General features: G+C 39.8%; 2 protein-coding genes across 6 annotated transcripts; both read right to left on the bottom strand.

Moving 5' to 3' along the window:
• Positions 1-8468: 8468 nt before the first annotated feature.
• LOC137941831 (B-box zinc finger protein 32-like) lies at positions 8469-9793 on the bottom strand. The gene has a single exon (XM_068787423.1). The coding sequence runs from the start codon at positions 9535-9537 to the stop codon at positions 8773-8775; it is 765 nt and encodes a 254-aa protein (XP_068643524.1). The 5' UTR covers positions 9538-9793; the 3' UTR covers positions 8469-8772.
• Positions 9794-11373: 1580 nt separating this feature from the next.
• On the bottom strand, positions 11374-21927 carry LOC137940212 (trans-Golgi network-localized SYP41-interacting protein 1-like). Of its 5 annotated transcripts, none has more exons than XM_068785152.1 (10): positions 21740-21927; positions 21361-21467; positions 20379-21212; positions 15129-20255; positions 13188-14031; positions 12412-13097; positions 12136-12271; positions 11958-12039; positions 11765-11872; positions 11374-11642 (listed from the first exon to the last, which is right to left on the bottom strand). In XM_068785152.1, the coding sequence occupies exons 2-9, from the start codon at positions 21409-21411 to the stop codon at positions 11770-11772; spliced, it is 7863 nt and encodes a 2620-aa protein (XP_068641253.1). In that variant the 5' UTR covers positions 21412-21467; positions 21740-21927; the 3' UTR covers positions 11374-11642; positions 11765-11769. The 5 variants fall into 5 exon arrangements, with proteins under 5 accessions (XP_068641253.1, XP_068641254.1, XP_068641252.1 ...); XM_068785153.1 differs by having other exon boundaries at positions 21361-21464; XM_068785151.1 differs by having other exon boundaries at positions 21361-21459.
• Between the last annotated feature and the right edge of the window lie 1151 nt (positions 21928-23078).

Here is a 23078-nt window from a genome sequence, read left to right as displayed (position 1 = left end):
ATTTGTTAATGGTTCTCATCATGCACCCTGAACCACAAAGACTGTCAATAATCTCGTCGCTCTCAATCCTGAATACCATACATGGCTTTGTCAAGACAAGATGATTTTTTTGTACTCTTGTTGACTCTCTCATGCAATCTTTTATTACGCTTATCATTCAATTAAGGACCTCTCATGAAGCATGGAATACGCTAGTCTGAACTTGTGCTCGGCCTTCACACGTTCACATCAAGTAGATCAAGGAACAACTCAAACATGTCACTATTACTTATTATATGCAGTTTATTAAAACATGTGTTGATAAACTTGCGGCCCTAGGAAAACCTACAGATGCAGATGATCTCATTGAGAAAAATTTGGATGACTCAATGATGATTACAAACCACTTAATGATATTATCAATGGTCGTGACATGCCAATTTCTTTTGAAAAACTGTATGAAAAACTCAACAATAAGGAACTCTAGTTGCGTATCCATCAAAGTCACTCCTCTCCACTTCCAGCTTCATCAAATTCAACCAATTCTCGCTCCAATTCCAGCAAGTCAGGTAATCGTCGTCAACGACAAATTGAGGCATCTACCTACCGCCCATCGACACCTCATATCTCACCCACAGCGTCCCATCGAATGGCCGATCTAAGCTCGACCCTACCTTGGTCGTTGTTTGTGGTGTCATGAAGAAGGACACACCATTCTATAGTGCCCTATCTTTTGTCAGATGCAACCGCTCTTGCCATCAGCCAAAACTCCTCGCCAACCTCCTCACTGGCAACCTCGCCCTTCTGCCCCATGGCAACCACGAACACATCTTGCAACCACCAACTCTCCTACTGGTTCTACTTGGCTTCTAGATAATGGAGCATCATACTATGTTACTACAAACTTGATCAATCTCTCTATTCACACTCATTACGGCACTAATAACATTGTGATTGGTGATGGCATAGGTTTCCATCAACACTAGTTACAAATCTCTTCTACACCCTCACGCCAATTTTCTTTAAATAATGTTCTTTGTATTCCTACCATGCAAAAAAATCCTAATTCTATTTCTCAATTCAATAAATCTAACAATTCTTCCACAAAATTTTTACTGACCTCTTTTCGTGTAAAAGAACTTTGCACGAGGGCAACATTTTTGTAGGGTCGAATTAAGTATGGTTTGTACGCCTCGGTCCAGTTGTCACCAATATCGCATTTTCGTATATCAAGACCACTTCGTCTATATGGCATCATCGCTTAGGTATCCATCGTCAACAATTCTCAAGCACATGACATCCACTTTTAAGTTAGATTTATCGCAACCTCTGAATTTTAATTTTAATTACAATTCTTGTCAATGCAATATGAATCACAAATTACCATTTTCACTCTCTTCTCTTGTCTCTTCTTGCCATCTTGATATTATTTTCTCAAATGTATAGACCTCTTTCATTACTTCTTTTGATGATTTTAAATATTAAGTCATCTTTGTCTATCACTTTACAAAGTATATTTGATTTTACCCTCTCAAAAGAAAATCCCATCTGTTTGATATATTTGTTTGGTTTAAATCTTTTTTTGAAATTTCTTTGGTAAACGGAGTTAAACACTCTATTGTAATAATGGGTGTGACGGCCACCAATGGTATTTCTCATCTCATGTTTTCTCCACACACCCCTAAACACAATGGATATTCCAAAAAATATTATTATCATATTGTTGAAACAAGTCTATCTCTCTTTTCTCATGCATCCATACTTCTATCTTACTGGTCATATACATTCTCCATTGTTGTCTATCTCATCAACCGTCTACTTACTCTCATGCTTAATCTTATATCCCCATACGCCAAACTTTTTGGCACCCCTCCTAACTACTCTAAACTTTGAAATTTTGGTTGTCTCTGTTATCCGTGACTCAGGTCATACTTATCCCATAAACTCACTCCTTGTTAATCCCCTTGTATTTTTTTTGGGCACTCTACCACTCAAAGTGTATACCTATGTTTTAATCTCAATACATCTCATCTTTGTAAGTCACGTCGTGTTAAATTTATTAAGTCTATCTTTCCCTTCGCTACACTTTGATCTCACCTAGACCATCTTTCATCTAATGCACTCTCCCACTGGTGTTCTTTTGTGTCCTTAATTCCGACTACTGATACATCAATCACATTTTTTATCCTTGTCTCCTTTGCAAACTCCATTCAAGACCTCGTACCTAACCCCATTCAACCACGAAACCCCACTCAACCACCAAACCCACTCCAACACCTAACCTTGCTCACACACCTCCCTCATTCGTTGACCCACACCTATCATCCTTACCTACTTCATCCCCTCCCTATGTTATTGTCACCAAATCCAAGAACAACATTTATAAGTTCATCCAAAAACTAAACCTCACAGTTCAGGTTCTTACATCTCAGACCCATGAACCAATAATTGTAACTCAAACTCTCACCAATCCTAAATAGCATCAGCCTATGTTTGATGAGTATGATGCCCTTGCTCGGAATGGCACATGGAAACTTGTTCCATCGGATCCCTTGCAGAAAATTTGGTTAGTTGCAAATAGATTTTTCGTACTAAATTTTTATCTAATGGGTCTATTGATAGGTACAAAGTTCGTTTAGTTACCAAATGGTTTCACCAACACCCTGGGGTTAAAATTTTAGGAAACTTTTAGTCTCGTTGTCAAGCCTACCACTATTCGCATTGTCCTTACCCTTGCATTAAGTCGTGGTTGGTCACTTCAGTAACTTGATGTCAATAATGCATTTCTTCAAAGTACCCTGTCTGAAGGTGTTTTTATGGCACAACCACCGAACTTTATTGATCGTGATCATCTCCACCATGTCTGAAAAACTTCACAAAACCATCTATGGTCTCAAGCAAGCTCCGCGTGCTTGGTATCATGAGTTATGTTAGTTTCTTATTACCTTTGGCTTCACCAACACTCATGCAGACTCCTTTCTATTTATCTCTCCCACAGATATTGTTGTATTGTATACTCTGGTCTATGTGAACGACATTATTATTATAGGAGACAATGATCAAACTTTAGCAATGTTCATCCACCTTCTTGCTCAGAGATTTTCTCTCAAGGATCTTGGCTCTTTGACTTATTTTCTCAGAATTGAAGTTGTACCCCATTTTCAAAGATTGCTTCTATCCCAACCCCGGTATATTTCTAATCTCATTGCTCACACACGCATGACAAATGCAAAGCTTATAACTAAAACTTTTTGCTACTTCATCTACACTCACACTTCAGTCTGGCACGACACTCTCGAATCCATTTGAATATCGAACTGTTGCTAGTAGTCTCTGAAATTTGTCTCTTACGCACCATGACGTTACTTATGTGTTGAATAAGTTATCTCAGTTTATGTATTGCCCTACTACTAACCATTAGGATGTTGTAAAGTGCTTATTGCTCTATCTTTGTCGGACTCTGGATCATGGTGTTGTCTTACATCGATAATCTCATTTTGTCTCTCCATGCGTTCTCTGATGTTGACTAGGCAAGAAACAAAGATGATTTCACTTCCACGTAGGGGTGGCATCGAGCCCAGTCTAGCCCAAACCTGCCTATGTTCGAGCCGAGTTTGATTTAAATATTTTGAGCCGAGATTCGAGCCGAGCCTCATCTCGAGCCTAAAATTGTTATCGAGCTCGAGCTCCAACATACTTTTTAAAACTTTTCAAAAAATATATAAAAAATAAATTGTATATAAAATTATGCATATATTTTACATAAAATTGGGTATGACCTCTACATAAAATTGGGCATAATCTATATATATAATACATGTATAAGATTGGGTATGACCTCTACTTAAAATTGAGTATAATCTATGTATATAATAATTATATAAAATTCGGCATGACCTCTACTTAAAATTGGGCATAAGCTATATACATAATACCTGCATAAACACTCCATAAAATTGTCTATACATTCTATAAAAACTCCATGAAATTGTTAATACACTCCATAAAATTTTCTATACATTCCATAAACACTTCATGAAATTGTTTATACACTCCAAAAAATAGTCTAAACACTCCATACATTGCATAACATTATGATTTATACAATAATCAAACACAACAAAATTAAATGAAATATCACTATCAATTTACAATCACCCAAATAAAAATAATAAATCATTTAAATAAAATCCTATTACTATTAGAGACTTACTAGAAAATTACAAGAAATATTTTAAATTTTTCTTAGGAAAGTTAAATAGACCTCTTATTGCCTTTTCTAATGAAATAAATAAAAACTAATAATTAATCTAATATATTACTATACTTATAGATAAATTTTTAATCAAATAAAATGTCAAACACAAAATTGCTATGAAAATTGCCTCATGCTAAAAATATTATACCATCAACAATCAAATACTTATTCAAAATTTTTCTAAACGATTTTCTAGTCCATCTTGGCAAGAAAATCTTACTTAGAAAATTATATGATTTTTTAACAAGAATTTATAATTAGAAAAATATTTTCAAAAAACTTGAGGCAATAATGGTCCCTATATTTCTACTAAAAATTTTTTTTCAACATTTATTGAAAAAACCACTAATAGTCTCTAGAAACGTATTTCTACTAAAATATCTTTTCAATTTCTTCAAGAGCCATGAGGAAGGGACAAAGAATTTTTTTTTCCTTTTTTTATGATCTCACACGTACGGGTGGCTTCAAATAAATTATATAAAAAATTATACATACATTTTAAAAAAGTGATAGGGGAGGTTCAGGATTGAATTTCAATACTGGATTAAAATGAACCAATATTAATCTTTTTTACTCTAATTGTTGTCTAGCTTGTTTTGTAATTTTTGAATCTGGCTATAAATTTACTATGGCCTTCTTAGTGCCCCTAGGTGAAAATTTGTATTCTAGGAAATACTAGAAATATTTTCCTATGATACATATTCCCAAAAAAAATCTTTAAATAAAATCATATTACATTAGTGACTTATTAAAAAATTACAAGAAATATTTTAAAATTTTCTTAGGAAAGTTAAATGAACCTTTTATTGCCTCGTCTAAGGAAATAAATAAAAATTAATAATCAATCTAATATATTATTATACTTATCGATAAATTTTTAATCAAATAAAATATCAAACACAAAATTGCAATGAAAATTGCTTCATGCTAAAAGTATTATAGCATCAACTATTAAATATTTATTCAAAAAATTTCTATACAATTTTCTACCCCATCTTGGTAGGAAAAACTTACTTAGAAAATTATATGATTTTTTATAAGAATTTTCAATTAGAAAAATGCTTAAAAAAAACATGAGACACTAATAGTTCATAGAAACTCATTTCTATAAAATGTATTTTTAATTTTTTTTTCAAGAGCTATGAGGATGTATTTTTAAATTTTTTCAAGAGCTACGAGGAAGGAGAGTTTAAGGAAAGTTTTCTTTCATTTTTTTTATTTTATGATCTCGCACGTGCGAAATCATCTTCATGTGAGGGAGGGGGGCTATTATTTCTCCCCTAATTTCTCCCCAGAACTTACTGGTTCTGGTTTTCCGTCAAGACGATGCAGAAGGAAGGGGGTTATGGCACCGAGGAGGACCTGCCGTCAAGGATAACAGCTGCGACAGAGGCGATGGAAGCGGCGCCGACGGAAACAGAGGTGACGACGAGGAAAGGAAGAAATCGAACAGACGGCCACAGAGGCGGCCGGCGAGCAATTGTCGACGGCGGTAGGGGCGGTGACAACAGCCTACAGGAGGGGCTCGTCGGTGACGAGGGGGGGGGGGGGGGGGGGGGGGGGGGGGGGGGAGTGAGAGGTTCGGTTCGTCTGCTCGTGAGCCGGCTCGAGGTGAGTCTCCAAAATTGGCTCGAGCCTCCGAAATTGGCTCGAGCCTCCGAAATTGGCTCGTTTAAATTAACGAGCCGAGCTCGACCGAAGCCAGGTTCGGTTCGTCTGTTCGCAAGCCGGCTCGAGGTGAGTCGGGATCGGTATCGAGATCGAGATCAGAATCGTGAGCGGGGGAGCGGGAGCGAGCCGACTCTATTCGAAGCCACCCCTATTTCCATGGAGGTCTATCATGTTTACCTATGTCGTAATCCTATCTCTTGGAGATCTAAGAAGCAACAAATTGTAGTTTGCTCTTCTACTGAGGCAGGATGTCGATTTTTTGTAACCATTGTAGCTGAGATCCGATGGATCTACTCTCTTTTCACTGAACTGGATGTTTTTCTTCCACAACAACCTGTACTTTATTGTGATAATGTCGGTGTTATAAATATATGCTCTAATCCAATATTTCACTCTCGCATGAAACAAGTTGTGTTGAATTACTACTTCATTCACAAACAAGTTAAGATTGGTGTTCTTCGGGTTACTCATATCTCCTCTAGTAATCAATTGGCTGATGCTCTCAGAAAAAAAACAGGCTTCTTCTTCTTAATGGCCAAGATTGGACTCTACTCTCAAAGTTCTATCTTGCAGCCTTAATTGTAGATCTATAAATACTTCGTAGCTCATCAATGAAAAGCACTGAAAATATTTCTACACAAATCACATAGAATAACGATAATCTCACTATCTCAGTGGCCATAATTGTAAACTTGTCATTTGTCACTTTTGTCTCTTTCGTCCACGGTAAACCGCTCAAATGCCAACTGACGGTCTGTGCGCCCATACTAAGCAATTAGTAATCAAACACAGCGAAGTCCCAGCCGACGAGACACAGGACGTTATTTCTGGAACGAAATATCCGCGAATAGCAATGCACTGTCTGGAAGACCCATATCCACGAGGACAGCAATACAAGTGGCCTTCTCCTGTCCACTCTTAGGTCTTCTCCTCTTTCTTGAAAGATCAGATCATCGGTCCTTACCAGGTACAGAAATGGGAAATTTTGCAGGATCCATTGACTCAGAATTTATGATTCTGTAACTCCAGGAGATGCCTCCAATTTATTACACGCGTTCCGCATCGAATCGTCTGAATCTACTCTAAATCTGAACTCGCGATTTTTTAATAACTTCAGTAAAAAGAAAAACTAAAAACATACCTCAAGGCGCAGTAGCGCAGTAGCGCAGTAGCGCAGATAGAGAGACAGAGAGGAGAGATCACGATCCGCTAGCCATTCCTCCCCTCTTCTCCGCCATTGTTCCCATTACCGCTTTAGGGATCACAAAAAAAGGCTTCCCACGTGGATCCCGCAATCTTGTCTCGAAGGAAAAGAAAAATCCACCAACGCCGGTCCGCGGAGCGACACTCGACTCTGGAGTCTCGAGTCACATCTCGAAGACAGCGCAGGAATCGAATCCGTCACATGCTTTATCGTTAAGAACCTGTACTTTCTCATTGTAAATGTGACCGCGTCGTCTATCCACAATTTTCATGGGCCCACATACCGAACGGAGGGACAAGAGAGGCCGATTTGATAGCTTGATAGGGAGAGGGGAGAAGCGAGGGTGTCAGCCATTCATATTTTGGCAAAAAAAAGGACGGTTAATAGTGAATAACGACAAAAAAAGAATGGGCGGTGGTAAGAGCAAGAGAGGAAGGAAATGGATGGATGCAGATTTTAAATTCCTGGGCAACCACGAGATGAACGGCACAAGCCTGAACCAACACCGGAAACTATTTTACGGCGAGTACTCGACTAAACCCAGTTGTCTCGTCAAGCTGGAAGCTTGGAAAAAGACTGCCCAGCTTTCCCTCCTCTCACAGGTCACTTCGTCTTGTCACCTTTTATTGACCTAATTCAGCGTGTAGTGTCATCTCCGACTTCCTCGCTTAGATGCCGCTCCTGACCTTGCTGGATTTCCTGGTCTTGCCACCATCAGGCCTCGGCGATTTCCTTCCTCTCAATTGATTACTATTAAATCCGGTGCAGACTCCAGACAACAAGAAAGGAGGGAAATCATGAAATGATTAATATAATTCGCACTGGACCAGTGTGAGAGAGGAGTGAACGAACGAGTGGACCAGAAACTACAATCCACGACTTGATTAGTGGCTCAAGCTTCAACTCCATTAGAGAATAATTCTCCTTTCCAGCATGAAATATGAGGCTTTTTTCTCTTCTCCCCTCCGAATATCCATCTACAGCCATTGATTTGCTTGCCGCGACTTTAAACCATGACCACAAGTAGTCCCAAGGGAAATAAATCGAAGCCTTAAGTTGCAGCTACCGACTTTGTTTTTATTAATTTGCATTGATTCGCGGATGGATTTTTATGAGGTTACCAGTCACTGTCCACAAAAGAAATCAAATCACAACAACTATTGAGTGTTTCAAACACGCACCAAGAATCTCATTTTGTACGTTCCAGTTCGGCACATTTGTATGGCTGAAGATTGAGACCCTTGGCCAATAAAGATTTTCCATCAAATCAGAAATCCATCTATTAACTTGAAAGAGTAAGCAACTGGTTTCCAAAATAAAAATTGAGATTCCTAAGCAAAAGAGATAATATCCAAATTAAGAACAAGCACTTCTTTAGCTCTCAATTCTCAAACAAAGGGAATAGGTACATTTCTGTCAGTCTGATCACCCTCTGTACAAGAAATATCAATTTCTTTCCTTTCAGAGCATTCTCATGACTATTGTCGAGCACATTAAAGAAGAGAAAATGATCTTAGAAAAGCACAGACTGATACTAAGCTTTGTTTTACAACCATATAACACTAAAAAGAGGCCAGTGTTTCCAATGTCTCACTTCTGGTTTTCTTTTTCTTTCTTTCTTTTTTTGTTTTTCTTGGGTATTCAGATTAGGGTTTTCACTTCAACACTCCGCCCAACCTTCTTCTTCTTGAGTTTGTCGTTTCAGTGTCTTCACCCTGGGAAGCCTTCGAAGCTTGGATTCCGCCAATAGGATCAACTTGGCGGGCACACCAGAATATTCCTCCAATCTCCTGAGCTGAAGCATGGAGTCCCGACGTGCATGGCACACGTCGGCAGCAAACCAAAGAGACGCAGCAAGGCAAACACGGAAAGGGAGAATCTTAAACGTGCGGAGGCACGCCTCCAGCGCCCGTAGCGCAACCGACCGAAACAAGCGCGAGCTCCTCAATCCCAACCTCCGGCACCAATGTTCCAACAACCGCTCGCCCTTCGCGTCTACATACGCCGTCGCCCGTCCTCGATCCAGGGCAGAGAAGGCCGCGACTGAGGAATTACGTCTCTGGCGGGTGGCGCTAAATTTACTCGACCTGGAAACGGTGTCCGTGCCGGAAGACCTGGAGCAGGAGATACACGTCGAAGATGACGAATCGGAATCCGACTCGCAATCCGAAACCTGAGAGGCATCCGATGCACAAGACCGACACAAAAATGATCCGACTGCCGAAGATCTAACACCGGAGAAACAAGCGCTATCAAGCTGTTTGCATCTCCCACACAAGATCTGTCTCCCATGTCGCGCAACGAGAAAATTGGCACCGTGAACGGTAGTATCACAATCCCAGCAAAGAAAAGCCGAATCCGAAATGCAATAGACCGAAGCTTCACCGTTGCAGAGCTCACAAACTCGAGGCTTCATACTCACCATTAAAAAGAAATACGAAAGAAATGGGGGAAAAAAGAAAAAAAAACACACGAACAAAACCTTACCGAAACCGCAAAAAGGTGACGGAAACCTAAAACCCTAAAAACAGCATGTTGGTTTGGAGAGAAATCGCAGGTGTTGGGAGGAAAAGATTAGATCCGATCGCGAATCAAGCAAGATTTGGGCGAGATCCAGGGGCTTAGACGTTGAGGAAGGAAGGAAGAAGCGATGGCTTTGGTGAGCCAGAAACGGGGTCCAAACGAAGAGGTTAGGAGGAAGAGAAGGAACGAAGAGGGCGACCTATATACTTTCTCCCTCGGCTTTCTCTGTCCACAAAACCTCGTCGACCTCGAACTTCTCGGAATTCAAAAAAATCTAAAAAGCAGTCGAAATTTAATAATCCTGAAATTCATTATTCAGTGGACGGACGAGGCGAGAGGCGGAAAATATCTGGAGCAGAAGATGTGGGCCCTCTAGGGTGAGGAAGATTGGCGAGAACTTCGTAGTCCACGTGTCAGGTCTATAACGTGTTTGCGTCAACAAGAGGTGGAAGAGTCATCAGAGTCGTTTGAGAACGGAATTTCAAACTTGGACCTTCAATACGCAGACCCTCTTTTCCGTGATATGGCAAAAACATTTAATCGTCAGGCAAATATCTAAAATTTTATATATATAATTTCTAAAAAAAAAAATCATTCGCTATAAAAAAAATCCAGAATTAATTTAAAATTTTCAATGAAACCAGATATGGGACCCACTCTCTTGGGTCACAACAGAAGAGAGCATTGAAGCCGCATCATCTACGGTAGATGCTGCTTGGATAATCGTAGAATTTCTATTTTTTGCGGCAGAAGAGCCCACCCAGGGGACACGAACCAGGGGATGATGTGAATCGTTTGCCACGTTGCCGATTTGACACGCCTTGGTATGTGATCGTGGCATGATGCGGCGCGCCGCTGACACGAACCAGGGGATGATGTGAATCGTTTGCCACGTTGCCGATTTGACACGCCTTGGTCTGTGATCCTATGCACAGGAATGAGTAGCGGAAAAGTGATAAGCGAAGCGCGACACATTAAAGTCTGCGTGGCAGCACTTGAAGGCGACACGCTAACAGCGTGAAATAGAATGAATGCAGGGCCAGAAAAAAATCCCACCGCTTCTTCCCGAACCTACCGATATACCCTCCACACATTGGCACCGAGCGGTTGGTGGTGGGTTGCGCTACCCCAATAGGTAAGCTCTCGCAATTTCCTACTCTGGTTTTATATGTATTACACGGGATATTAACATGTGTGCTACGTAGGGTATGGCCATGTATAAGTCAAATATTACATCCACCCTAGTGTCCTCTAATAATTCATAGAACAATTTGGCTGTCCGAGATTTTTGAGTCTTGTTTGGGTCCAGTGTCTACAACGAGGCGAGAGCTAGTGTTGCTGGTGATTTCTTCTCACTCCCTACGCAACTGATACACAAATTAATTTCATATGGATTATGTGCACGCATCAATTAGATGAACTTGTCAATAGACGTGAACCCATCATTTTCACTGTGGACCGCGGTATGTCCACCAAGTATTCGTCACAGGTGGCAACACAGCACAGTCAAGAGCTTGCACACACCGTCTAGTCTGTCGGATCACTTTTCAACGTGACGCCTAATATAATATATATATAAACTCTACGCCATTACAAATTCCTTTAAAGAACAAACTGCAGTTACATAACTATAACTCTCTTCCTACAAGAACTTAAACGCTTCAAATATGTGTACGTCATACTCAATGGATATACAAGGTTAAGGATCATGGACTGACGAAGAATGAGACCCCCCATGTTATCCAAGGAAGACCACCTCTGGATCGCCGCATGCTCGTTTATTGAATGCAACCAAGGCAAACTGAGATTTATAAGCGCAAAAAAGAGAAAATCACAGCTGCCCAAATGGCCAAAATAATTGAATCACCTGTTTATGCCTTAAATCTATATAAAAAAAAAAAAAAATGGTAAATCTTGTATAGATGATCTAATCACCCTTTTCTGAGGGTCTGGGCAAGATCTCTCTGTGGGATGCTTCAAGATAAAATACCAACCAGAACAGCAGAACTGCAAATTGGAAATTCATTGGTCAGTGAACACCTCACTTTATCTCCAATTGGCATAAACAAAATTATAATAACAAGTGGAAAATGGCGTTTAGAACATCCATTGCACACCAACCAACCAACCTTCTCTACACTACGTACGCAGCAAGTAGTCCATGCAAAAGAATCCAATAGATCACAACTCCAAGCCGCAAAGTAGGTTCTCTCATAAGCATCCTTTCACCCGAAACCCTGGCAGATTGTATTCGTCATTCATCAGGTTGGAACAGAACTAAACAAATTTATTCAATAAGAATGAGTTGCAATTAGAGTGTACCATAGCCCATCTATCCGGTCTGCTATGGATCTAGTAAATCTTGGAACAATTCTTGATGTCACAAGTGATTTAAAACCATGTGCTGCAGATAGACAAAGGAGAAGGATCACAGTTAGAAAATACTTAAAAAAAGTATACCACTTTCAGTAACCTAGTAAAGACCATGACTTCGAATTACCTTTGTCATCGTCCTCATCAACTAATGTACCGTCACCAGACTCTATATCCATACGTACTGCAATCTGATCACTGTTGACTTTGCGCCCACTGCGTACATGTGTTAATGGGCCCAAAGTAGTGGCTCTCTTGTTTCTCTACATGAAAGTGAATAATAAGGTCCATCAAGACAGCTGAAACCAAGCGAACTTTCATTAAAGATTAAGGGTAACAAGAGGTACTGTTTCCACTAGATGAACCTATAGAACAAATTGTAAACATGGAAGAACAAACTTACCAATGGTTCAACTTCCAGGGTCTCTACAGTGTTGATATCAGAAAGTTGTCCAGATTCATGAATTCCTTGAATCATTTCTAGTTGGAATTTCTTCTCCCGAAGAGAACTTTCAAGTAAGTCTCTCTGAGAAACCAGCTCTTCAACTTTACTTCTTTCAGTCTGCAACAGAACATCTCTGCTTTGAGCCACTGACCGTAGATCATCTAACTTAGAAATAGTGGATGTGATGTTCTTCTCAAGAATCTCAGTGTATGCACGAATTTGACTGCCCATTTGATCACCAACATGTATGCCTTGAACCCCAAAACGCAAAGCCATCATTTCCAGCCAACTCAGAAGCTCAAACATTTCAGATGAATACCCCTTGCCGCTCTCTTGAGAAACCAGAAGATCCTTTGTACACCTGGTTACCTTCTGACGTAAGAATGAGATTTCTTCATCTCGACCTTGCAACTGTGTATGAAGGTTCTCAATCTCTGAGAGAAGGTTCTCAGACAATTGCCTCAATTCATTAAATTTGCCCACTGTTGTAGAATATTTTTTAAGGGCATTTCCTCGAGATGCTTCAAGGTTCTCCACTGCCAGATTCTTCTGCTGAATAGTTGTCTCCAGTTCTTCAATCCTGCTGGTCAAACTTTCCATTTGTGATTCTTCTTCATCCAGAGCTTGCATAAGTGCTTCAATCTCTGCATTGTATAAACATTAGACCTCATACATCTCACCGAGTAACTGACTTTGTAAAAAGCTAAAAAAGTATTCTTTAGCTAATAACTGACCTTGATCTTTAGCCGCTATGATATCAGATAAGGAATCAACCTTCGCCGGCAGCTCTTTTGAGGCAGTTTCCTGATTGTTCAATTCATTAACTCTTGTCTGCAGAAAATCTTGTTCACTTTTCATTAGTTCCACTTGTTCTTCCAGTCTTTGTGCCTGAGCCTTTGCTGACTGAAGGTCTACCAAGTAGTTCTTTGCAGTTGCTTCTGCTTCCTTGATTTGGTTAACAAGTTCTGCACAGATCCTGTTTCCTTGAATGTCTTTCTCTTGAATTTCTTTCTGCAAATTGAGAATGGTTGTTTTCAGCTCCTTTTCATTGCTCACTTCAATCTTTGATATTAAAGTCTTCACAGATAAAGATAAAGTATCTGCCACTGTCCTGATAAAATCCTCCGTCCAAGAAACCATGTCCTCACTGCCAGAGTCTTTTCCACCAGGGAGCACTGGAAATTTCAGGGTGACCCCAGTGTCACACACTTTTTTATTCTCAATTTCCATAATTGAACCAGCACATGCTTCATAAAGTAATGAAATGCTTCCATGCAATAAACTGACTTCAGCATTCTTTTCCATCAACAATGTCTGAAGCCTAGTAGTGTCCCTCTTGAAAGATTCCATAGCTTCTTTATGAAGAGACACTTCTCCAGCAATGGCCTCTATAATTTTAGGTAGCTGAGCAGCTTGTCCATCAAAAGCTGTGACGAATTTCTCACATTTTTCGATCATAAGATCAACTACCTTGATGCATTCTTGCAAACCACAACCAACAGCAGCAAAAAGGTCAGTCATAAAGGTGCCATCCTTCGGCTTCAGTTCCATGAGAGTACTAACATCTGGAAACTTGACCTGGAAAAAGGAAAAAGAAAAAAAAAATGATTTCGAGAGTGCCAAAAAAATTAACATAAAAAAGAATGTTCACACTAATGGAAACATTAAATAACCTTGGAAAATCAACTCTTCCATATACATTCTACACTAAGCTGAAGTGGCAAGAATCATTCTGGTTTTTTATACTCATTAACAAGGAATTAAAAAGATCAAGGCAGAGAAGCAATTTAGGATAAGGAAACAGACCAAATTTCAAAGTCCGAAAACCACCTAATCTGGCAAATGCTGAGGCCTGCAGCATTTGCTGAGTTCTTCTCTATAACTACAGGAAAAAGAAGTGCTGGCATCATAGGTGATGAGAGCAAGGAAAGTTGATGAATCACTTCACAAGATTTTATGATGGTTAATGCCAAAAATAGTATGTAGTGCTCCACTTGCGACAACCATTACAAGGACTAACTGATAATTAATTTTGATGCTTTACTTTGGCTTCAAGCTAAGGGATGGAAATTTGGGTTATTTCTTTCTTGGAAAATTAAACTGACTAAATGCTTCAAACTACAGATACATCAGATGTCAAGGCTGAGAACAATTGCCTTATAACATGCCAAATAATTAGGACTATGAATTACAAAAACTAATTACCATTTCAGCACAATACACTGTACTTCAAACTTCAGTCAATCTATTATAAGTTTGTCATTTGGTCATTGTAATTCCAACTCAATATGGATAGCTACGTCATCCACGGTTTAATAACTAAAAACAGGTATATATGAAAAAAGGAAAAAACAGACAGCTTACTGTTTATGCAAACTAGGTTCCATTCCGCCAAACATAAATTTAAAAATGCACTATTTCATTACTAAAACTTCCCATGAGCTCTTCATTGTCTTAAAAAAGGAAGAGGAGAAGTGTAGTGATCTCCATCTCAAACATAAGAACTGGATTTTTGCTCACAGACTAAAGTGGAATAGTGAGAAAAAGAAACATACAGCACCCTGGTGATGTTTCACAAATTATGGAAACGAAAACTAAATAATTATATATATATATATATATAGAGAGAGAGAGAGAGAGCATTTGGCATAACTATAAGGTGAGTACAGGCATACCTCATCAACTAGACTAGCAGAAGATGAATGGACAAGAAATCTAGTCATTGTATTACTATTTGTCTGCTTCAAACAGGACACTAGACTTGCTTCAACATTATACAAGAACTCCACATCCTTGGAGAAAACAGCACCCAGCAAATTACCGAAACCAGAGCATGCCTTCCTCAGGTGGTCCATAACTGTTACTAATTCCATGAGTTTCACATGTTGTTGTTTCTTAAACTGCAGAAAATTTGAAAGAGCTTCCTCTTTCACTGCTTCAGCCTGCTCTATTCTCACAGAAAGCTCAGCAATTTTAGCATCTGCTTTTGCCTGCTCTTCGTTAAGGATGTCAATTCTCTCATGAACCTCATCCAACTCAGTAGCAAGCAGTTCAGCAGCTCTTTTTGATCTCTTTTCCTCCTGCTCAGACCGTTCTAGAGAATTTCTTAGTGATGAATTCTCAGATTCTACAGCAAGCAACTTGTCTGACAAGGTCATCACATCCTTGATTTTCTGGTTAAGCTCAAGCTTCATTTTGCTCAATTCAGCACTCATCTCCTCAATGGTCAGTTTCAGACTATCCCTTTGTTGCACCAGTCCCTTCCCTTTTCTGACTGCAACATTTAACTTCTCTCTAACAGTGGCAGATTTCTGCTCCTCCTGATTAAGAAGTTCTTGCAAGTCATTCCTCTGTTTACTAATACTATCCACCTCCAAAGCCAAAGATTGACACCTCTCCAGAGCTCTCTCTCTTTCTTCCATCACAAGAGCCAAATTACCAGAAGGTGCAGCAAGCTCCTCTTTCAAGGTCAGTGATTCCTGCCAACTGGATTCAGGGGCATTTTTTACTGTTTTTACTTCAGAATCCGCATCAGCTTCTTCAATAAGGAGTGCCTTGATGTTGGCAGGCATTGACTTCTCCAAAGTTAAGGAAGTATAGTTACTGATAAGCTTCCTCAGTAACCTTTCGAAAGACTCACTCCTGTTTTCACAGGAAGAAGGTTCTTCTATGTCATGAACTGGCAAAGCATCACTAACTAAACCCTGTAATCTCATAATCTCACTTTCAACATGGGAATACTGCTGATGCTTTTCAACAAGTCTCTCATGTAAATCAGCCACTTGTCTATGGAAATTATCCAGTTCATTTTCAGATTGAGCTGCTTTCTCCAAAAGTTTTTTGTGTTCCTTGACAAGTTTTTCTAATTTTTCAAAAAGAAGCTCCTTCTCATTAGAAACATTCACAAGTGTGTCTTTAAGGTCAGATATCTTCTCATGTAACTCCTTTGATTCAGATATAAGTGACTGAGAAGAAGTTTCAAGGTCTTCAATCTTAATTAGGTAAGAATCTCTCTCTTGCTGGGTCTCAGCAAGGGCCCTACCTAACCATTCTAGCCGATCTTCTGGTTCCATGGATCTCAAGTGCAAAGGTACATTGATATGATCCAAAACTTCCTCCCACCTCTGTAAAAGGTTGTTCCTCTCCATCAAAGATTGTTCTAGCATCTCATTGTGCTCAGCCAAGCCATAAAACTTACTTTCAAGCTCATCATATTTTCTTTTAAGATCATCCAACCCAGGTTGACTTAAGCTGTTCTGTGGATCCTCTCTCCAGTTATCCATCACTATGAACCCAGCATCTGAATAAGAACCTCCAACAGAACTTTTCTGGTCCCACTCAACTAATGGAATAGAGTTACCACCAAGTGATCTTGCCAGCCACTCAACCTTTTCAATTATGTCCCTGGAGTGGAATTGATCAGGCAAATCTAAGTCCTCTAATACCTCTTCAATCCTTTGAAGAATAGAATCTTTCAGAAGGAAAGATTCCCTTAAGGCAGCAGCTGAGTTCCTTATGTATGACAACTCAGATTCCAGAGCCTCAACTCGCTCCCCAGACTCCGATGCCTTAAGTCTTGACTCAATCTCATGAAGCTTGGCATCTTTTGACTGCAACTCCAGTAAGCACTTCTCAAGCTCAGAACATTTCTCTGAAAATGACTGCTTTAGACTGTCTCTTTGTGTAATTAAGCCTTTACCCTTTGCAACAGCAATGCCAAGCTTCTCCCTCACAGATGCAAGCTTCTGCTCTGACTGTTCAAGATCAGTTACTTTGGCATGTACCTCTGAACGAGCCACTTTGATGGCTTCTTCCATTTTGCCTATGCTATCTTTCAGAAAATGGATCTCTTCATCCTTTTGGAGATTGGAAGCAGTAAAGTGGAAAAGTTCTCCCTGCAATCTGTCAACCTCTTTCACTAAATAACCAAACTCTTCCTGCACCAAGGTATGCAATTGTCCTTTCCAATAATCTGAAGGAAGTTCAGTTCTTGTGAGAACTTCTCTTAGGTAGGTTTTTGATAATCTGACCTGCTCAATAGCGTCTTTGTGCTTTTGAAGAAGGCAAATGACCACAGCCTCAAGCCGCAGCAATGGGGGCATCTCTGCCTCCATAACCCTGTCATCCAGCTGAATTGTATCCTCAATATCTTCAACCAACCTCATCATGTCCCCTACATGAGTATTTTTCTCCTCATTTTCTTCCAACTTAACTGCCAAATTAAAACATTTTTCCTTCACCTCTTCAATATCTTTGTTTCTGCTCATCAATTCAGAAATAAGCTCATCTCTGGAATGCAGAAGGTCCTTCCTTTCATCCACTAACTTCTGTAAGTCCTGAATAAGCATTTCAAATTTGTTGGATTGAAAATCAAGCAGTTCCTCCGCATTTAAATCGAATTCATATTCCTCTACTTTTCCAAAGGAATTTACAACGAGCTCCCTGAGGTTTCTATAAATCTTATCTATTAGACTAAAACCTTCTTCACTCCTCCTGTTCATACCACTAAATTTTTGATCAAGTTCCGTATAAGAATTATGGATCCTCTCTTGATCAAGATACGCTGCTTCAAGTTTTAAATGCAGACTCTCAATTGCTTGTGTAGCAGTATCAACAGCTGAAGCCAAATGTGTTGCAACATCTGAATTAGTAGAAACAGATAAACTGGGAGCGACAAACAATCTAACACAGGTATTAAGCTTTTCAACTTCCTCTGAAACCACAACAACAAAAGACTGCCAATCATGCATCAAAACAGATATCTTTTCATTCACTTCTTTCTGTAGAGACTCCAATTGGTCTAGCATTGTAGCTGCCTCTTGGTCAGCATTGCTATGTACCTTGTCAAATTGATTCAGCAAATCACCGATCCTTGTTTCATATTGAGCCACTTTCTGTAACAGTTCACTGTTCTTAGTTTGATGATGGATTTTTTGCTGTTTCTGACATTCATACTCTTCTCCAAGCTCCCTTAAAGCCACTCTAGAATTATTCTTCTCTTCTGTGAACATTTTATGGAGACTTTCCAGTCCCAACTCAAACTTCTTTAGAGTGTCTCTCAGACCTGATATTTGAGCCTGGGCTAACTTAAAGGAATCTGTTGCCACTACTTCAGACGAAGAACCTTCTTCCTGACCAATTTCATCAGTATGTGCTTTCAGTTCAAAGGTTTGGATTAATCTTGAAACACCATGTGAGCCTACTTTACCAGGCCCACTTAGTGAGGCAGAGTGAGAATGCATCCCTTGGATTTCCTTTTCAAGTCTCTGTAACATTTTCTCAGCATCTTCTAACTGCACTTTCAGGAAAATAAGTGCCATAGTATCATCAGAGATTTCCTGCTGAAGAGCTGATACAGGTACCGGTCCATGGTCTAAAGATTCCTCCGCTATTGCAGAGCCACTATAATTTTCCATAGCCGTCGGAGAATTTTTGACAGGCTTGTTGCTAACTGCAACTGATTCCCTCGAACTTTCTTTCTGATAATCCCCGCTTCTATGTTCAGAAAGTAACTCCTGGTACATGTCATCAAATTCTTTTACCTTTGCTTTGTGCAAGTCCAAACTGTTGGAGAAGTAAAAATTTTCTTCAGTAAGATGTTCAAGGAATACCATTGCTTTCTGTAGATCAGACTCCAACTGAATTTGTTTATTGAGTGCAGCAGTAAAGTTTTCCTTTTGCTCAAACAACAATGCTTCAAGTTTCTTGTTCTCACTCACAAAATAGGTTTTCTCCCCTTCAAGCTTCTTTCTCTCTTCCATGGCTGAAACAATTGCATCACTTAAATTTGCATTTTCCAACTGTAAAGTCCCAAGAGAAGCATTGCAATCTGCCATTTCTGTAGTCAAATGTTTTGTCTCCCTTTCTGACATCTCCAGTTGATGCTGCAACTCATTGACACTGTTGTTAAGGCCGTAAATCTCACCCTTTCCGGACAGGAGTTTGGTGTTGAGCTCTTCATTGACAGCCAAGACTTGGTCAATCTCCTCTTGGGACTTTTCCAGCTTATCCTGTAACTTGCACGCCTCGGCACCAAGGTCCTGAATCTCTTGTTTTGCAACAAGGTATAGGTTTTCCAGTTTTCCCTTTTCTGCTACGATATTGTTCATCTCAGACCTGCACCACACAAGTTCTTCACTGATGCTTTTTTTGCTGTCCTCAACTTCTTTAATCAAGACTTGGAGATTCAATACTTCATGAATCAGATGCTGATTCAGAGAATCAGATTCCATCTGTACCTTTATCTGCTCAGAAAGCTGCAAATGGAAAAACTCTTTGACGACATTACTCAAGTAAAGCTGCTGCTTCACATCTTCCAAGCAATTAATATACCCATGTCCCTCTTCATGAACATCCTCTAATACTTGTCCCAGCCTATGAAGGTCAACTGTGTCAACGCTATTACCAACCTCTTCTGAAATCTTTACCTCAGTAGTGGTAGCATTCCCGATAGCATTCTGCTCTTCATAAACTTCATTATCAACTTGCCCTTCTCTTTCAGTGCCTTGACATACGTTATCTTCAAGTTTGGTAACAAAATTTTGGAAGTTTTCCGCACTTTCCATGTTAGAAGTGTTTACTTCTGAAAGTTCCAATGGCTCAAAACCAGGGGTTTTTTTTGCTTCCATAGACGAATTCATCATAAGAGAAGATCCATACAGTACTCCAGCATCGATAGGTTTGGCACCAAGTAAAGCATGATCTTTTGGCCCAAATTCTGCCACGCATTCATCAGCAGGTAAAGATCTGCCACTCTTACAGCCCACCCCATCACATTGATCTGAACCAGTATGGTCGTCCTCCTGCATTGGCCCTACCCAGCAACAAATGAGCACACAATTATACATCAAATTCAAATTAAATAGCAGTTTGTTGGTCAAAAATGTCTTTTAGTTAAGGAACAAGGCAGAAAAAACACTCCTTACCTGATCCGACAATCTATGAGATCCCACATCCTCATGTAATGGTTGAACTTGATGCTCAAGTTTACGACCTTGCTCTTCAGAAGATAGAGGATCTTTCCCATTTTCCAGGGTCGTTCTCTCTTCTTTAGCCCCTTCACAGTCTGACAGTAGCATCTCACATCCTCCCTCAGCCACCTTAGTCAGATCGGGTGCATTTGAAGTTGACAAAGTAGCCAATATGACTTCTTCCTCAGGCATATTGAATGTGCATGCTGCATCATGTTCCAGGTTCTGCCCCTTTTCTCTAACCCCTTCACTGGCTGTGGGTGCCAGACCAGGATCCATTTCAAACACCTTTGTTAAGACTGATGTATTTGATGGTGTCAGTGATAAATCAGCTTCAGCAATCACTACTTCTTCCTCAGACAATTTGGATACACTTGCCACATTATCATCTGGGTTGTGTCCCTCTTCTCTGCTCCCTTCACTGGTTTTTAGTGCCAACTCAGCTCCTGCTTCAGCCAAATTTTTTGAGGTCGGCAAACTTTGAAGCACTGATTCTGCATCAGCTTCATTGAGCAGTATTACTTCTTCATCAGGCGGACTGGTTACAGATGATATATGATAGCCAAGGGCGGGTCTCATGTCCTCGTGAGCTGAAGAGATGACGGGATCTGATGCTACCAAATCATGAGATGTGGTACCGGTATCACGGTCTATGGATTGAGATATGGACGAATCAGGAGGCACTCGATCAGCATGTGCTCCAGGGATGGATTCACTATTCTTACTGGAGGGCTTTCCATGACTACCACCACTGCTTTTGTTATCCTTCTTTTGTCTGAATTGTTGGAGCTAGTGAAATATAAAAGAAAATTTTCACAAATTAAAACACAATCCATAAGGATAGCTTAATTTGCATATATAGAGCAAGTAGAACACTAGAAAACTTCAGTACATAACAATTGGAAAGAAATTTGGGGATTCGAACAAAAGAGAAGACCTTTTTCCGTCCAGCAGCAAGCAGATCAGTTCGGTTCTTATTTTTTTCCATCCGATCAATCTCTACTCGAACCCACCGACGCTCCAGTAATCAAAAGCCCTGCACTACTGAAAACTATTACACATTCAATAAAGAATAACTGAGAGAAGGCAGCAGAAAACACCCAGTTCAATCCAATATTTTCAATTTATCTTTACATCCCCAAGTCAAGAAATCCAATTACAGACAACAAATGAAGTCAAAAAAAAAAAACGGAATACTCTTCAACTTCCACTAAATAATTCTGATTACCTAGACGCGGAATCCCAAGATTACAAAGACAAGGTAAAAACAAATCAGATAAACAGTCAGATCAGGGGATGGGGATAAGGAAAGAGACCTGTAAATGCCGTGGAGAGAGAGGGAGGCAAACGGATCTTCTTGTTCGGGCTCTTGATCTTGTTTTGGGGGTTTTTTATTCCTGTCTGGTTTCCTGAGATCGTTAACGTCGGCGTCGTCGAGTTTCATGAAGGTTTTTGCGCATCCTCTACGCGTAGATCTGACGCCAGTTTTGGAGGACAGGTGAAAATTACACAATGAGAAACCTTCCCCCCTAAATCGGCCCAACTCGAAAATAAACCATCTTGTTCAGAAACGATAGCCCGCGAACCCTTGGGACGATCCCACAACTAAACCACTGAGAAATGGTAAGTAGGATTCTGTTATTTGTATTCGATCGTTTGCCCTCAGTTATAGAAGATTAATGATCGCAATAGATACTGACACGTGCTCTTCTTAATATAAATTTGTGTTATTAATTTGAATTTTTTATTTGCATCAGAGTGTCATTGTTCTAATTTTTTGTGCACATGATTATTAAATTATTTTTTTATATTTTCTTTTCTTTCCCTATATTTTATATAAGTTACTCTTTTTTTATTTTGCTTGTTTTGTTATTTGATAAATAAAATAAATAGTACATAGAATATAGAATAAGTTGTTTATAATTGGAATAATATATAAAAATATTTGTATACCAGTTTAGATCCCTTAAGGCAAGGGAAATGACATGTCTGGACTCTGATCAAGGATAAGGGGGGGTTAGTCAACTTGTAGGGTAAAATGAAGATCGGTTGCATTATACTGTTCATTAGTTTACGTCATTAGTGGAGCACCAAACTTCATGTCATCTGGATACTGGAGATGAAGCGGAACATCATTTCCATGTTATAAAAAATAGAATCTGATTTCCGACCATTTTTGCTAATCATTCGGATGAAGGAAACGCGGGGGTTCAAACCCTCGACGTTAATTTTTTTCCCCTCTCTCTCCCTGCACCCCCCTCTCTCGCTCTCTTCTCACTTTCATTTTTTTTTCTCTCTCTCTGTCTTGCACCCCCTCTCTCATCTCCCTACGCCCCTGACATCTCTGCTCCCTCTCGTCTCTCAGACTCTCCTCTCCGGCCTCCATCTCTCGGTCTTCTCTCGAACTCGCCCTCTCTCGTCTCTGTGGCTCCCTCTCTTCTCTCGGACTCACTCTCCGTTTTTCTCTCTCGCTTCTCTCTCTCTCTTATCCCTCTCGGCCTCCCTCTCTTCTCCCTTTCAGCCTCCCACTCCCTTCTCTCTCTCGCTATTCTCTTTTCCCTCAAAATACCTTCCGATTTTCCTCATTTCCCCCATTCTGATTTTGTTAAATTTTATTACTATATTAAACTTCATATTTAAGTCTATGGTAAATAA

Source organism: Aristolochia californica, unplaced genomic scaffold, assembly GCF_029961685.1.
Source record: "Aristolochia californica isolate CCGP_79_NKW_82.1479 unplaced genomic scaffold, dmAriCali1.0.hap1 SCAF_9, whole genome shotgun sequence".
NCBI lineage: Eukaryota > Viridiplantae > Streptophyta > Magnoliopsida > Piperales > Aristolochiaceae > Aristolochia > Aristolochia californica.
Note: the sequence above shows the minus strand (reverse complement) of the source record. Positions and strands in the feature narration are given on the sequence as shown.

Coding starts and splice junctions, on each gene's coding strand:
- LOC137941831 (XM_068787423.1), bottom strand. CDS start 9,537: ATGGTGAGTATGAAGCCTCGAGTTTGTGAGCTCTGCAACGGTGAAGCT.
- LOC137940212 (XM_068785152.1), bottom strand. CDS start 21,411: ATGGAAAAAAATAAGAACCGAACTGATCTGCTTGCTGCTGGACGGAAA. Junction 13,098..13,187: donor CATAGCGGCTAAAGATCAAG/GTCAGTTATTAG, acceptor TATACAATGCAG/AGATTGAAGCACTTATGCAA. Junction 12,272..12,411: donor CCCTGGAAGTTGAACCATTG/GTAAGTTTGTTC, acceptor ACTTTCATGTAG/AGAAACAAGAGAGCCACTAC.